The 16,476-nt window shown below is 37.6% G+C and overlaps 1 protein-coding gene across 7 annotated transcripts in view; it reads left to right on the forward strand.

Annotated features, from left to right (window-relative positions):
* Positions 1-16,476, forward strand: part of LOC131077962 (uncharacterized) — a 160,327-nt gene that overhangs the window by 89,363 nt on the left and 54,488 nt on the right. For all 7 annotated transcript variants that reach the window (XM_058015565.2, XM_058015567.2, XM_058015566.2 and 4 more), the window contains exon 4: positions 13,556-13,631. In XM_058015565.2, coding sequence (XP_057871548.1) covers positions 13,556-13,631 — 76 coding nt within the window. The remainder of the gene's footprint in view (positions 1-13,555; positions 13,632-16,476) is intronic.

The raw sequence follows: 16,476 nt of genomic DNA on the forward strand, positions 1-16,476 counted from the left end.
GGCAGTCACATCATATATCATGGGGAGAAGTCATCAGTGATGCCTTGTGCGAACAAATTGCAGTAGTCCCTTCCACCATGACTTTCTACATGAACTCATATTTGGTATACTTGGCAACATCACTTAGACACTTTCCAAGTCTTTCTACCAAGGGTGATCGCTCACTTATACTAGTTTCAGAATATTTTGATCAGTTGCCTTTGAGATCTAGCAGACTGCATTTCAGAAGAGTCCAAGATGCATTCTTCGGATATTTCATGTGCGAGTTTGACAAAACTTTGAGGAACAAAAGAGGTGTCAGATGAGGCATGGGAAAGGGTGTGCGAATATGGATATTTGTTTCTATAGTTCCCCACTTTCACCTATATGAGAATTGGATGCTATAGTGGTCAACCACATATGCTTCCTAGATACCCAATTGATGGGATCATTCTTATGGAGTTGGGAAGACAGATCATGGCTGTCCACACTTTTTAGTCTGCTAGACACAAGGTTGGAATGGGGATCTCTACAACAAACCTATTAAAAATTGGCCGATATTCTCTTGTCACATCCGTTAAAGCTAAGGCCATGGAGACTGAAATGCAGGAAATTAAACTCAACAGGTTTAAACCTAGAGCTGATTTTGATTACAGGGGTATGAAGGAGAAGATCAAAAAATCCTTTGTGCACGTGCATCGCATTGAGGATATCTGGATAAATCTCCGCGCGGAGGTCGAAGTTCTAAAGATGGATTATTGCAGGCTCATTGTTGAGCAAATTGTTGATTTGAACTTGGTGGATATCCCACAAGGGATGATTGACGATGGGCACGTACTTGATCCTGAATATATTTCCCGAAGGGTTGAGGAAGCTCGACTTGCTTTGATCCAATGGTCACACAAAGATTGCATATCCATTCTTGAGAGATTTCAGCCTATCTTGGCTAACACAAACACATGGCTGAAAAGTAATGCTATTAAACTCATAAAAATCAAGGTTGGAAAAGAAGATGATTCTACGAGGCCTCTTGGACATAAATTTGAGATTCAGGTTGACAACAAGGAAGGTGCGTCATCTTTGGGCACAAGGATCAAGTTGCGAGTTAGTAGGGCAGTAATGTTTCCTCCTGAGGAGACGACAGTTTGTGGGAAGGAAAAATGACGTTTTGATGTTCAGGTGGTTGATCTAGATAATCCAGAAGAAGGGCAGCAATTTGATGATGCTCCCAAGTCTCTAGTTTCAGACTGGCCTCATGAGATCATTCCCCTAGTTTCCATTGAGACGCTCCTTTCTCTTCCGGATTTGCTTGTGGATGAATCTCCTCAGAATATCATTCCCATTTCAGCATACGAGCCCCCTCCTGATCATCAACAAGAGAGTGTGTTGGAAGTTCTTGAGGATATTCCTACTTGCATCCAGCTGTCAGAAATTGATACTTACACTTCTGATTTCGAAGAGTTTATGAGGCAATCTACATGCCCATTGGTAACTGAGCAAACCGTGGTCGTTGTCCAAACAAATATTCCTCCCAGGGTGACCACGGTGATTCAAACAGAAATTGCTTCTCCTTTGCCTACAATTGCTACTGAAGGGGAGTTGATGACTTTACCCCCATGGCTTAGCTCTTTTACTCCAAAAAGGAAGAAGCAAGAAATCTCACCTGATGCATTTGTTTATCAGCAACTAAAACAGTCCAGATCCAAGGTTGCTAAGAAGGTCAAGACTATCTCCAGAGTAACCGTTGACAGTAACAAGATGAAGGTAGCTGAAATTGTAGAACCCATTGTAGATAAGCCACTTGAAGAAATGTCAGCTGCTGATTATAAGGTTACAAGGATAGAATTGGGCAAACAAACGCATGAGGTCATTAAACATGATGCTCAATTTTCTGTAACTTCACTGGTACAAAGGTGTGATGAACTTCTAGCAAAGAAAGACAAGCTAGAAGAGGAAAACCGACAACTTATGGCAACCACCGTTCATAAAATCACAAAACCTGCTACTGAAGGGAGTAACTCCATAGGTTCTTCTGGTTTCCAAGAATCAATTCGTGGAGTGGAAAGCGTTGCTCAAAAGGTACAAGCATTGGATTCCTGAGTTGATCAGCTTCATGATCTATGTGCACAAGTAATGAAAGACATTTTTCAGATGATGTCTAAGTTGGAAACCATTGAGGAGAAACTGAATCAGACTTCTGATACTTTCAAAAAGAATCTGGAAAGTGTTGAAGAAAGTTTGACAATCTGGCATACTATGCCCCAACAACAGCTGAGTGTTTTACAGGAGCATGCCATCATCTCTTCCAGGGTCATGTACTTGGGATTTGAAGAGCTTCTGGAAAACAAGGCCCTTGTTCTTAAATCCCTCATTGAGGAGATCGATGATGCAAAGAGATTCCGGGGTGAAGTTTTCCAAGATATTGTCTCACATTGTGAAAGGGCCTCTTGCAACATATTAAGTCAGGATGGAGAGCTGATTCCAGAAGAAGTTCTTGCTGATTTACATATGAGGATTCATAATGAATGGAGGAGCGAACAATTCTCGGCCGGTTCAATTCAAATGTTGATGAAACACCAAGTCTTTTTGCATGAAATCTAGTCCATCCTGGATAAAAACAACTCAGCGCTCCTCCGGTGTCATGACACTATTGTGAAGACCATGGTTGTTGCCAAGAACACCCATGAACCAAATCTCGAGGAACTACAAATGAGCATTCAGAAGTTTAAAGGATTCGTGTCTTCACGTGCTGCAACTTAAGTGTTTTTCAACACTTAAATGTATTTTTCCACTTTTGTAATCTTTAGTTGTAATTTTGTTTTGACAAGTTACATGTAAAAGTATTTTTTGTAAAATGCAAGTTAACTCATTTACTTGCACTTTTGTAATTACATGTAAGGCAACTACAAGTTGTTTTCAGTTAGGACTGTAGTTGGAATAAGTCTTTGTTAGTTATTGAAGTCTTAGTTAGTTATTGAATAAGTCTTGGTGGTTGAGAAAATTTCTCAAGTTAGTTGGGATCCTCCCACCTTTTTCTCATGACTCCTCTCCTATAAATGCTTGAGAGGGTCTATTGTAATTTTTATCTTTTTGAAAGCAAGCAAAAACTTTGTCAAATTTGCAGCAAAGAAGTCTTTGAGCTTTTATGTGTAAATTGAAATATTGAAAGGAATAGAAGAAAATTACTCAAGCTTTGAGTCTTTGTGCTACATTCTTGAGTTGGTGTTCCATATTTCCTTCTTTGCAAGTGTTTCTTTGAGAGCTTAATCGAATTTGATTTGCAGTCTTTGAGCTGCAAGTATTGAAGATTGAATTAGTTAAAGTAGGAGTTCTATTGGAAAAAGCTGTAAGACTTTGTTCTTACACTTGTTCTTAAACATAATTTAGAAGTAGATTTTGTGTGAAATAACTGTGAGTCTTTGAGCTTACACTACTTTTCATTGTTTTAGTAAGAAAAAAATAAGATATTTCAGTCTTTGTGCTGTCATAACTTGTCCTTTATAGCATTAGTATAGAAAAGGGTAGATAGGACTTCACATAATCAAGTCTTTGAGCTTGATATTGCTGTCTCGTCCCGAAGGAAGTGACGGAAGTTTTTGCGCTTTCAGGAAACTTCATTTCCTTTCTCTCATTTCATTTGAAAGTGGCTACTGCTGTTTATATTCAATCGCTATCCTTTTCTGTGAGGAGAAAAGGATATTGTCTTTCTTGAAAGAAGAAGAAAGATTGCTGTCACATCCTATTTTATTTTCAAAGTTGTAGTTAGATAGGGGGAGCCTTCCCTTAATTAGGAGAGTTTACTCACACGCTATGGTTGGAACCACAATTTTGTATATCTCCCCAAGTGTACAAAATTTTCAACCAACAACAATGACTCCTCATCATCCTCATCCTGCTCAATGTCATCCAGTGTGAATCCAAATGCACCCTCCTCCTCCTCCATAGCCCGCCTCTCCAAATCATAGATGTCATCTTCGGTAAACAATGCAGGCTGCCCTTGCGATGTCCAATCACTGTACGGATCTATATCATCCAGATCAATTGGAGCAGCTGGTGCTTCCTCTACCTTCCTTATGCGCAACCGAAGATTATATTGCACAAAGACAAGGTCATTGAGCTAACTTGCTCCTCTTCTTTGTGTGGATGGCCTCAAACAAGCTCCAATTATGCTCACAACTGGATGAACTACAAGGCTGGCATAAGATTCTAAGGGCAATTTTTTGGAGATTTGGGGTATTTCCACCCCAACTTTGTCACCAAGCATCTGCAAAATAAAATATTGAAGAGTTAGAAAGCAAAGCGAAAACATATTTTATCAAATTATCAATAGTTGTAAGTTACAACTTGTAACTTGTGAACTTGTAAATTTGAAATTTGTAGCTTGTAAGATACACGTGAAAGACTCCAAATATTATACTTGGCGTTTGAGTGGTTCTTCCTCTCTTGGCTAGCTTTAAAGAGAATAGCTTACCCTTTGCTTCCTCGTAATTTTGGAGTTTGGCCACAACGAGGTCTCTCATCTCAACCTCAAGTATTATCCTCTGAATGGATGTAGTGAGGTCGTTCGTGACCTCTTGATGCAGCCATAACCGGTAAAACCCTCAAAGAGAATTAACTGGCTTATGCAGCAAGAGTAACACAACGAAAGCAACAAGAAAACATAGCAAAATTACAAAAACAGACCATATTATTGCCTTAGAACTTCCGGCAACTAACCGGTTATCATCATACAATCATCTTAGAACATCTTGTAGTTAACCAGTTACATGCAGACTATCAGCCAGATACAATCCAACCAGGACTCTCAAATTCAACTGATCACTAATTACCAATCTCAATCCTTATTCTGATTTCTACTCTCTTTGCCCTACAAATGATTACATAGTTCCATATATATACCCTCCGAAAAATATCCGGGTCGACCTCAAAAGATTATATTTACCAAAGCAGGAAAATGAAACGTGTAACTAGGTCGGCCCTAAGAATGAAAGAAATCTCTCCGAATAATAACAACCAAGAAGATCGGATCAACGGGAAGGTCGGCCACACACTAAAGAACATCAGACAAGACCCAAAATAGATCCACAGGCCAAGAACCGCTTCGGTAATGAAGGAAAGTTAACCGGTAAGCACAAGAACTGTCCTGGAACCGAGAAACAGTCAATCGAGAGCGATAACTAGCCGGAAAAGAATCCAAGTGGACAGAAAATCTGGAATTAAGCACATGAACCAGTCTGGAAACTGAATACAGGATTTGCAATGAAAAGCAAGCAACTACCGGTACCAATCGGTAAGAACACAAAAAACTGCACATTGAACTGAACAAGAACTAAACTGAAAGGAAATATTTTTGGTTGATGCAAGATTGCTCAGAGACCGGGGATGCTCCTGCATCAGACACCCCAAGTAGAAAAATATGTTCCATGAGAGGCAACTCATGAACATCTAAAAGGATTCAGGATAAAGACCCCATGCTCATTTCTGATCCAAATATCTTCCTTATTTGCCAATCTCTTCTTTAGCTCCTTCGGGATCTCAACTGACTTCTCTAACCCCTGACTCTCTTTGTTTTTCTTCCTTTGCTTCGGATGTGCACATTGTCTCTGTTTACTGCTCTCTTTCTTCTGCAACTCTTATTTGTTTTTGCCACAAGACTTCATCCGGTTTGTCACCATAAGCTCTCTATCATCCGGTTCTATCTGTCCATCAGGGTTATTTATTTGATCTTTCTGCAAACTCATGTCACCTTCCGGTATTACCTCTGCAACTGGTTTCTCAGTACTGCAACTTTTCTCAAGACTCAGATTCTTTACCTTCTTCTCTTTCTCCTTCAAAAAAGTCAATGTGAACGTTTGCCCATCTTTCTCAATAGTGACTCGATTTCTTCTACAGTCATAAATAGCTCCTGTATCAAACTGCCAAGGTCTTCCCAACAAAACATGACAAGCATTCATAGATACAACATCACTCAATACCTCATCCCTAAAAGGCCCAATATTGAAATTCACCAAACACTATTCCTTTACTTCTATCTTTTGATTATCTTGTAACCAACTTACTTTGTAAGGACAAGGATGCTCAAACCTTTTCAATTCAATGTTCACTACCATCTCTTCAGATACCAAACTATCAATACTTCCACTATCCACAATAACCTTGCAACACTTACCACCCAATTTGCACACAGTCTGGAAAAGACTTTCGCTGAGTAGATCCGGTATCCTCACTGCTCTGCTCCATCATGACTCTTCTGAACATAAGGGATTCTCCTTGCTCCCGTATATAGCTTGGCTCGGTAACTTCACTTTCCGGTTCCTCATTTGTCACACAACTTCTCGCCATTCCCTTCTTACATTCATAAGATCTATGTTCGGTTTCTCCACACTTGAAACATTTGCTAGGAAATTCTCTATTGGTACTGCCAGTGCCTTCCCTTTGTGTTTTTTGTTCCAGTTCTTTACTCCACTTAGGTTTTGATTCTTTTTCAACATTTTGCTTCTTTGTACTCATCTGTCCCTTGAATCTCTCATTCCCTCTAGGGCTATTCAGCTGTCTTCTTCTCATCTTCTCCTCAGCCTTCAAAGCATAATGGTCAGCTTCTTCAATTGTGGAAACCCTCAACATACTCATCTCATCCTGAATGTTAAATGCATGTCCATTTATGTACCTCGCCGCCTTTTCTCTATCCATCTCTCTATGTCCAGATCTAATCATCACCTTGTAGAATTCCTCAGTGTACTCTTTCACAGTCATGTTTCTCTGTTTCAAGTTCTGCAACTTCTTGAACAATTCCAACTCATAGTCTCCCAGGATGAGCTTGGCCTTCAATCTTGCAACCATCTGTCTCCACCGGGTGATCTTCATTTCACCATTCTCCACTCTGTCTTTCTGCAATTCTTTCCACCACAAGGCAGCATGCCCTTTCAACTTAGTTTGTGCCAACCGAACTTTCTACGGGTCCTTGACATCCTCCAACTCAAAGTAACCCTCCAACTCTTCGATCCAATCAATCAGATCCTCCGGGTTCAGCGTTCTGGAAAAGTTTGAAACTTCCACTTTATGAACTTTACTTGCTTGCGCCACTGCTTTCAGGAATCTTTCCTCTCTTCCGTCTTCCGGTCCTTCAGCCTCTTTTGCTTCAAGCTCTTCACCGACTTCTTCATACTCATCCTCAGATTCAGGGTTTCTCCGCAAACCAGCCAAAGCGTTTCGGATTTCGTTCCTCACTTCATTCTTGAAGTCCTCCATCATTTGTTCTACCCTTCGGGGGTTTGTCCTTGTAGGCGGCATCTCCTCTTCTACTCGGGTGAACTGCCTCAACTCGGTGATCTGACTACCGGTTTCAATTGCCTCCCCTCGGTGATCTATTGACCACACGCGCAACCTGCCTCCAATCGGTGATCTGTCCACCCAAAGGAATGCCTCAAGGTTTGCAAACAACTCTTCCACTAGCCCGTTCATAACCAGCTTTGATACCACTTGATGTAGTCATAACCGGTAAAACCCTCAAAGAGAATTAATTGGCTTATGTAACAAGAGCAACACAACAAAAGCAACAAGAAAACATAGCAAAATTACAGAAACAGACCATATTATTGCCTTAGAACTTTTGGCAACCAACCGGTTATCATCATACAATCATCTTAGAACATCAGGTAGTTAACCGGTTACATGCAAGCTATCAGCCAAATACAATCCAATCGAGACTCTCAGAATCAACCGATCACTAATTACCAATCTCAATCCTTATTCTGATTTCTACTTTTTCTGTCCTGCAAATGATTACATAGTTCCATATATATACCCTCCGAAACATATCAGGGTCGGCCTCAAAAGATTACACTTACCAATGCAGGAAAATGAAATATGTAACTAGGTTGGCCCTAAAAATGAAAGAAATCTTTTTGGAAAATAACAATAAAGAAGATCGGATCAGTAGGAAGGTCGGCCACACGCCAAAGAACATTGTACAAGACCCAAAATAGATCCACACGCCAAGAACCGCTCCGATGATGAAGGAAAGTTAACCGGTAAGCACAAGAATTGTCTTGGAACCCAGAAACAGTCAATCGAGAGCGATAACTAGTTGGAAAAGAATCCAAATTGACGGAAAATCTGGAATTAAGCACATGAACCAGCCTGGAAACCGAAAACAGGATCTGTAATGAAAAACAAGCAACTACCAGTACCAACTGGTAAGAACACAGAAAACTGCACATTGAACTAAACAAGAACTAAATTGAAAGGAAATATTTTTGGTTGATGCAAGATTGCTCAGAGACAAGGGATGCTCCTGCATCACCTCTCCATTGGGATCTGAGTAAGAATCCTTGAACTTAATGTGAGGGTTCAAGTAGTACCCTGCTGCATGAAGGAGTTGGTGGAGTTGATTGTTCCCCTTCTTGTCAATAATTTCCCAGATGGGATCAAATTTGAGTCTATCCCCCTTGTAGTTATTTTTGATAGACTCCTTGGCCTTATTCATGGCCTCATCAACATACCCCATTGGGGTTTCGATCCTTATCTATGAAGTAGAGAAATCTAACCAAGGGCTCTGACACTTGCAATTGAAAAATACAAATTACAAAAAGATTAATCATTAAAGTTAAAAATTAATAATGAGAGACTTGAATCAAGAATAATTAAATATTCAAGTTTTGAAGTTACCTTCACAATCTTTGCAGCTTTTTGTGCAAATAGGTTGTCGAAGACTATGCATGCAACACCCTCTCCTTTAGGCTTCTTTGAATAAGCTGAGTCTAGCCATGCTTAACTCACAAACATTTGTTTCAAAGCTGTCAATGCACCAAGAATGCTTTGCAACATTAAGAAAATCGTTGCAAACCTTGTGACACCTACTCTTACCAACTCTTTCCCTTGGGTGTGCTCTCTCATCAAGTGAAGAACCCAAGGGTGATTGTAGATGTATTTTGTGTTCCTCCTTGCATCTTCTACAATTGGTGTCACCCAATCAAGTTTTCCTATGTCCTTCAAAAGAAGGTCAAGGACATGTGCTGCACAAGGTGTCCAAAAAAGAGTGGGGTGTCTCTCTTGGAGGATTTTACCTGTTGCTGCATTATCTGTTATTATTTGCACCACATTGTCAACTCCGCCCTCCATGACAATTTGCTCAAGTCAAAGTTTCAACATTTTTCACCTTGTTGGAGGTATCCACCGATTTCAAGAATACCACATTGTTCTTGCAAGCAACCAAAAAATTAATTATGGTGCAGTTCTTGCCATCTGTGCACCCTCGGAAATAATAGTGCAGCCATATTTTTCCATTCTTTTCTTTGGTCTTCCACCACTTCTCTTGCCCTATCAACTGCATTTGTGAGCAACCTGGAAGTACAAAGTGAAATTAGCTCTTAGTACACAATTTTGATTAAAAAAACAAGAAAAACATTAAAAAATGTAAGCAAGTGGACTAAGTTACTAACCTCCCACCCAAGTTCTTGCGAGTAGGGGCCATTTATCCCCTTCCTGAAACTGTCAATGCGGTAACCAAATTAAGCCAATAAGGATTGTCTGCCACATTGAATGGGATGTTGTTGAAGTACCAAAAATCGACACATGCAATGTTGGTTTTCTCATGCCCCTCTCTATTCCACCCAGTTGCCTCAAATGATGGTTGTGCTCTAGTTGTGTTCCTAGGCACAAAATAATCACCTATAGACTGTGGCACTGATGGTGATGCAATAGGTGCTCTACTAGAAGTAGCTGAAGTGGTGGCCGAGGTGTTGCTAGATTTGCGAATACGTGGGCCATGAAGAGAGCCCACTTAGCAGCAAATTAAAACACACAAAATGCAAAAATGAATCACTTTTTTGACGTCCCTGCCTTATGTTTTTGCGTTAGCAATTTTTTTGTCACTAACTTGGCCAAAAACTCGCCAAAATCTCTGCATGTTTTTGGCAAAAACTCGGGGATTTTTTCTAGCGAGTAAATGGCAAATTTACTTGCTAGGCCAAAAAACTTGCGAGTAAATAAGTACTCGTCGAGTACCATGGAATAACTCAAGGATACTAGAGGTGGTAAGGGAGTCAGATCATATGAGACTCTAAAATAATTTTGGGAGTAACATCTTAAGGATTAAAATAGGTCAACATGAACTTGTGCTTGCAATAAGATAAAATATAGTTTTAGGACTTGGACTTAGCCCTGATTTGGCAGCCTAGAATTTTGACTTTGAGTTGGAGCTCAACACGGACTTGTGAAAAAACTTGGCATGGATTCAACAGAAAAAAAAAACCCTATAATTACACAAAAATACAAAATTAATATATTCAGAGAACATAAATGTCTAATTTGATTATCATTTTGTCATAATTCAAACATTGCAAGTCATAAGATCTTCAAATTCTCAAAATCTAAAATTTCATAGTTTTAAAGTCGAACAATACACTGTAATACAACAAAATAATAAATAATAAATGTATAAAAACATTATAATTATTTACATTCAATGATATGTCAAAATGGAAAAACAATCAAATACAATCTACATCCTCTTGTTTTCCCCTCCTAGTGTAACTTAATTTTTTAGACCTCGAACTAGAAGATAAGTCAATATCGAACAATGATAGATTGTCTCTTCAAGAATGTCTTTGTTTTCCTCCATTACATCCAATTTTGTTGCTTCTACTGCTCCTTTAATTCTGCAAGATCTTCATTAGTAAGGAGGACACCATTTTCTTCATTGACAATCCATTCACCGCAAGGACCAATCTCATCTAAGCTGATGGAATCATGTGAAATACCCTCCACCTTTCTAGTTCAAAGGCAAAGCTTGTATTGAACGAAGAAAAGATCATTGAGGTGCTACTGAGTCAACTTGTTTCTCTTCTTTGTGTGAATGCTCTATAAAAGGCTCCAATTGTGTTCATACCAAGAGGCACTACAAGGTTGGGACAAAATATGGATGGCTAGCCTTTGAAGATTTTTTGTGCTAGCTGTACCATAATTCTCTTAGCATAAATCTACAAAAAAAAAAAAAAACATTTAAAAAATACGAGAACTAAGTATACTAATAGAAGAATCAAGTTTCTAATTTCTGGTTGTTTTTCTCTTCGTTGAATTGCATGAGTTGAAGAAACCCCTTTGCACCCTTGTAGACCTTGAATAGATAGATAAATTATACCAAATTGATTATTTTGTATGTAAAATAGATGTTTCTAGAGAGTCAACATTGCCAAATTCATAAATAAGATATATTAAATCAGATTTAGCAAATCACACTTCAACTCATCAAGAACTTTGTCTCTTATCTCAACATCTTGTACCATCTTATCAATGCAGGTTATAATACTTGCAATTGCCTTCTCATTAGCATTAAATGTATCAAAGAAGTAGAGTTTTGGGACAAGTAGTAGGCAAAGGCATTGATTGGCTAGTGGAGTTGGTTTGTCCATTAGTGATCCATCGGCATTGCGTTCCCCATCCACCATATGAAGTACCCTGACCAAAAGTTTTGTCACCAAAAAAATTGAAAAAATATCACAAAATTAACCCCTAGAAAAAACAGAAAATAGAAAATTTTGCATAAAGTTTATATTTGTATTTTCTTATTACCTTGATTAACTCCTCTCCTTTTTTGATGAATAAGTCATCAAAAATTGTTCCTACAGTCTTAATTTAATTAAATGATAATTTAATAATTAAATAAATAATATTAAATAATTTAATTTAATAATTAAATGAATAATAATAAATAATTTAATTAGATGATTATTTAATAATTAAATAAATAATATTAAACTTAAATCTATTAAATGATAATTTAATAATTAAAAAATAAAGAACATTACATTTAAATCTTTTAAATGTCTATTTAAAAAAAAAATATTAAATTTAAATACGCATAAAATACAAGAACATAATACATAGTTTATTGTGGGCTATCCATTGCTATTTTCTATCCAACTGTCTACCTGGTAAATAAGAACCGAAGTAAATACGCAAAAAATTCGTTGAAGAAATCGACACTAAAGAATTGATCTTGTGGTTGAAGGAATTCTACTGAAGTTCGTGCCAAAGAATGTGTGGCTCGTGGCTTGCCCCTCCTACTCCTGTCAAATGCTGCAGAAATGCGTGGCTCATTCTTTCGACTCCCGTCACATGCCACAAATGAAATGCCTTAGCCGCTAGCAAGCGATTGGATGAGCTACGTGAATGAATGGTACAAGAAATGTGTGCCCTAGCTTAAAACACTTGTAAAAAAACCCTACCGGAAACATTTTTTGCAATAACATATCCTTATATTTGCTGATGCGAACCCACAGCGAACCTAGACGCGACCCAGCTCGAACTCGGACCCGCATCCAAGCTGCAGGTGCGGAACCCAGTAATTTAGAGAGAGAATTACAACAGATCTTGAAAGGGAATCTATGCAGATTTGTGAAGGAGGGTATATACAGTTGTGAAAAGGAATATGTGTAGATTTGTGAAGGAGAAAATGTATGCAATTGTGAAAAATATGCAGATTTGAAAAAATTGAATTGTCCATCATTTGTTGTAGGGCAACATTCATAAGGTGGAATTTTTCTTTTGAGAAGATTGTTATCTCTCACTAGGTTGGTGCCTACGAATTGAGGGGATTGGTGTCTCTTGTCGGTGGGAGCCTACAAAGTTGTAAGAAGATTTTATACATAAGTAATATTGTGTCGTTTTCTATCGTAAGGGTTTACACGTAAATCTTATGTTCTACTTGTGTTGTGTAATTGTTGCATGTTATGTTGTTGATATTGTGCAATTGATATGCTCATGGTATTAAGTTTGGAAAAGTAAAGAATTGTATTATACTGATTCACATAATTGAAGTACACATTCAATAGAAATTCATTTATGAATAAATAGAAATCAACACTAAATCAAATTAACATAAGCAGATTCAAATTATTATTTCATAATTTTTATCTCAATATCTCAACATAGTTTCCCTACAATGCATATAAATGTCATAATCACATCAAAATTCCATTTAATTCTAATTCTAATTATTAATTTTATTGGGGTACGAGAAAAAATAAATGTCTGTTAATTAGCTTTTTTGCAAATTGATGGCTGGCAGGGTCCTGTACTTTCTGGGTGTTAAGAGCCAAATACTGAATATACTTATGCTGTTTAATTTCTCTGATAATTAACGGAACTGTCTCTTCCTTCCCTGCCTCACTTCTCAACTTTGTCATTATGTTTTTTTGTTTTTTAATTTATTTTTTCCAGTATGTTGAATTTGGTAAGTGCACAATGAATAGTTTATAGAACAGTAGGTTTCAAAATGCAGAAGGCAATGAAATGGTAAAAAGACAATGCTTTACTAAGTTCTTATTACTCATGCATCATGGCTAAATTAAAGCATAAAATCATATCAACATGCCTTGTGCATGTTTTGCAAGCAATCAAATGGCAAAAAGACAATGCTTCACTGAAGTACTTTCAAGTTATGCATAAAGGATAAATCAAAGCATATGCTCACAATTGCATGTTTCATGACTTTTTTTGTGTGGTAATTTTTTTTAGCTGGTTATTAATGAAAATGCTAATAATATTAAATAATTTATCATATCTTAACTTCCAGGTCAGATTTATCAATATCACTGGAGGATAGCTGGTTACCTGTGGCAAGCATACTTGTCTGCATTCTACATATTCAAGTAATTCTTCACTCCATGTTATTGAAAGGGAGATCTGAATACCTATCAAAAGTTTAACAAAATATGTTAGCATGCTTTTCCAAATTTTGTATGATTGTTAGGCTATAGAAAACATGCATGTATTATGTTTTATGCTTAGACAACAAATTTATAGATTCATTATTGAAGTAAATTGTAGTGACCCACCCCGGGTCACGGAAGCAAGTCTGATTTTAGGTCTGATTTTTTTTGTTTCTTTATTTTGTTTTGGGAGGTTTTCTGATTTTTTTTCTGAGTTTTTCCTGATTTGACTCAAATTACAATGCATGCAACAAAAGGAAAGTGCTGGTACTGAAACAAATACTAAATGCAGCAAGGGAACAATTAAATAATGTTTATTGCATCTAATGAACAAATGACATACCCATACAGATCTGATATAATTTTCTGAGGCAACAAATTTGACATCTAAAGCTTGGAAAATCACCATGCATTGCCTCCCTGAGGCCATATCTGCAAATCAGACTGAGTCCCAAGGTCTGAACTGTCTTCTTATAGTCTGAAAATACTAAACAATGGCTACACAAAACTCCCACGTGGGTCTCTGGCCTAGTACTCGTGTCTTGGAAGAGGTACGACCTGCCTGTATGCTGCTACACTTCTGGATCTGCAATAGTATATCTAAATCTGCAATAATAATTCCGATAGTAACCCTTGTAAGGCCTGCAAATGAACACCTTGATGCTAAGTGCCTGCAAAAACTGAATAATTCTGACCCTTGGAGGATCTTTCACCTCTGTAGGCCACCAAATTATGAAGGTATTTCATTCTCCACGATAGATGTGAGAATTTCCTTCTCCACACAGCTGCTGCTCTCCAAAACCAATGCCAAAGAATGAATGAAACGAACCCTCAAAAGTTACTTTTATTCTCCCTCCAAAGACTCACTTTATTTTTCCCTCCAAAACTCACTTTATTTTCCCTCCTTGCCGATCGAACTTTCTCAAAGTCCCCTTTTATTTTTTATTAAGGTGTTTTTTAAAACAACTTATTTGAGCCTCCCTAGGCATCATGACCCATTGTGGTCCCCTAATTAGTTACTTCATTAAAATAATATAAGTTTATTAAATCAATACTTTTTTATGATTATTCAAATATTCAGATTTATTCCCTGAAATCACACCCAAACTGAAACCTGATGGTGCCACTGGTACCCGGAATGATGACTGGGCTTAGTGCTCCAACTGCCAATCTCTCCTAAAAATTAGGGATCCTTCTCAAATACTAAGGAACTGCCCCTAATCACTGAAATTCACTCCACTGGCTCCCAGATAATTCTTCCGACATCCTGGTGGGTCCATGCTGACTACTGGTCTGCTCCTAAAAAATAGGAACCTTCCTAAAATTTAGGAGACAGTACCCGAACAACTGAGGATGCTCCTAGTGTCTCTTGCTATGCTCCCCCAAGCTTCGGGTGAACTAACATTCCCTCCCTAAAATATAGTGATTTCCCAAATATTTAGGAAACTGTCTCCAAACATCCAGAACAGTTCACAAAGCCATCTACCAATCTCCTCCACAAAATTAGGCCCCCTCCTAAAAAAATAGGAGCCACTCTTAAAATTTAGGAGACTGTCTCTAACCCCTGGAAACATCAGACAACTCCTGAAGTGCAGTCAGAAGATGTCCTGTGTGAATTTGCAACCCCTGGATGGGTTCCCTATCCATCTTATTGGCCTACGGGACCTTGCTGATAGGCCAATCCGTAGAAAATAGCTGATGTTCAGGAAGGGTCGGAAATGGGGACATTACATAAATAGTCATTGATCATTGGAATTGAAATGTACAACTATATAAAATCTTTTCTACCGTGCTGGAGTTTTTCTTTGAGGCATTTTACATTCGTTTACAAGGAGTTTTAAGCATCAGGTACAAGAGTATTAGTCATGGAGTGCAAAAGTTGCTTTGTATTCTTTTTTTTTTAATTATTATGTGAATTCAGCTTAATTCTGTGCTTGTACGTACTGATATGTAATTAGCATTGATGTTGCATTGCACAAATCACCATCATGAATCTCACATTCATTAATTTTGCTTCTCACTAGTTCTATGCTTAATTGAGCACCATGGAAGGCTTGTAGTATAGAGTACCTAAGTTTTAAACATCATGCTTCCAGTAAATGAGAGATAACATTTGCATTATTTGTGTTAGTTATTAACAAATTTCTAGGATATATCATGAAGCGAGTTAATGAGAAGTAGAACAACATGGGCAAAAAATAAGAAAGAGATTTACTTTGTAGAAACCAAATCTGGGGAAAAATTCAAACAAAGTATTAACTTTTAGAATCAGCTGTACAAGCTTACTCCCTGTTTGAGGCCACTAAGGACCAACCTAGCATCCTATCAGATGCATCTCATTTATTAAATTCCAATGGCTATATACAATCACAAAATCTCAAGAAACATGACAATTGACTTCTACCGTTACTTGCCAATGAACCTAAGAATTAGCATTAGGAATGCATGAAGAGTTCCAAGTTTCAACCCAGGTGACTGCTGTCCTAATGTTCTAATAATCAAAATTATTCTTTTAATGTTGCATCAATCACATAAAACCTGAAACTTTAAATTACGAAAGTTTAAACCAAATACAAAGGTAATTACACCTTCAAATCAGTTTTTCATTCTCTTTGAAAAAATTACAAGGGGACCTCTACAAATTATTCATCAAACAGCTGCATGGAATTTATCATTGTATATCAATGTTCAATCTTGTACTTATATTTATTCTATTCAGCAAAAATATAATCTTCAAAGGGCTCCTTATCTCTTGCAAGAGATGGATTTGTTGATAAATCTAAAT

The sequence above is a fragment of the Cryptomeria japonica genome, chromosome 5, assembly GCF_030272615.1.
Source record: "Cryptomeria japonica chromosome 5, Sugi_1.0, whole genome shotgun sequence".
Lineage (NCBI taxonomy): Eukaryota > Viridiplantae > Streptophyta > Pinopsida > Cupressales > Cupressaceae > Cryptomeria > Cryptomeria japonica.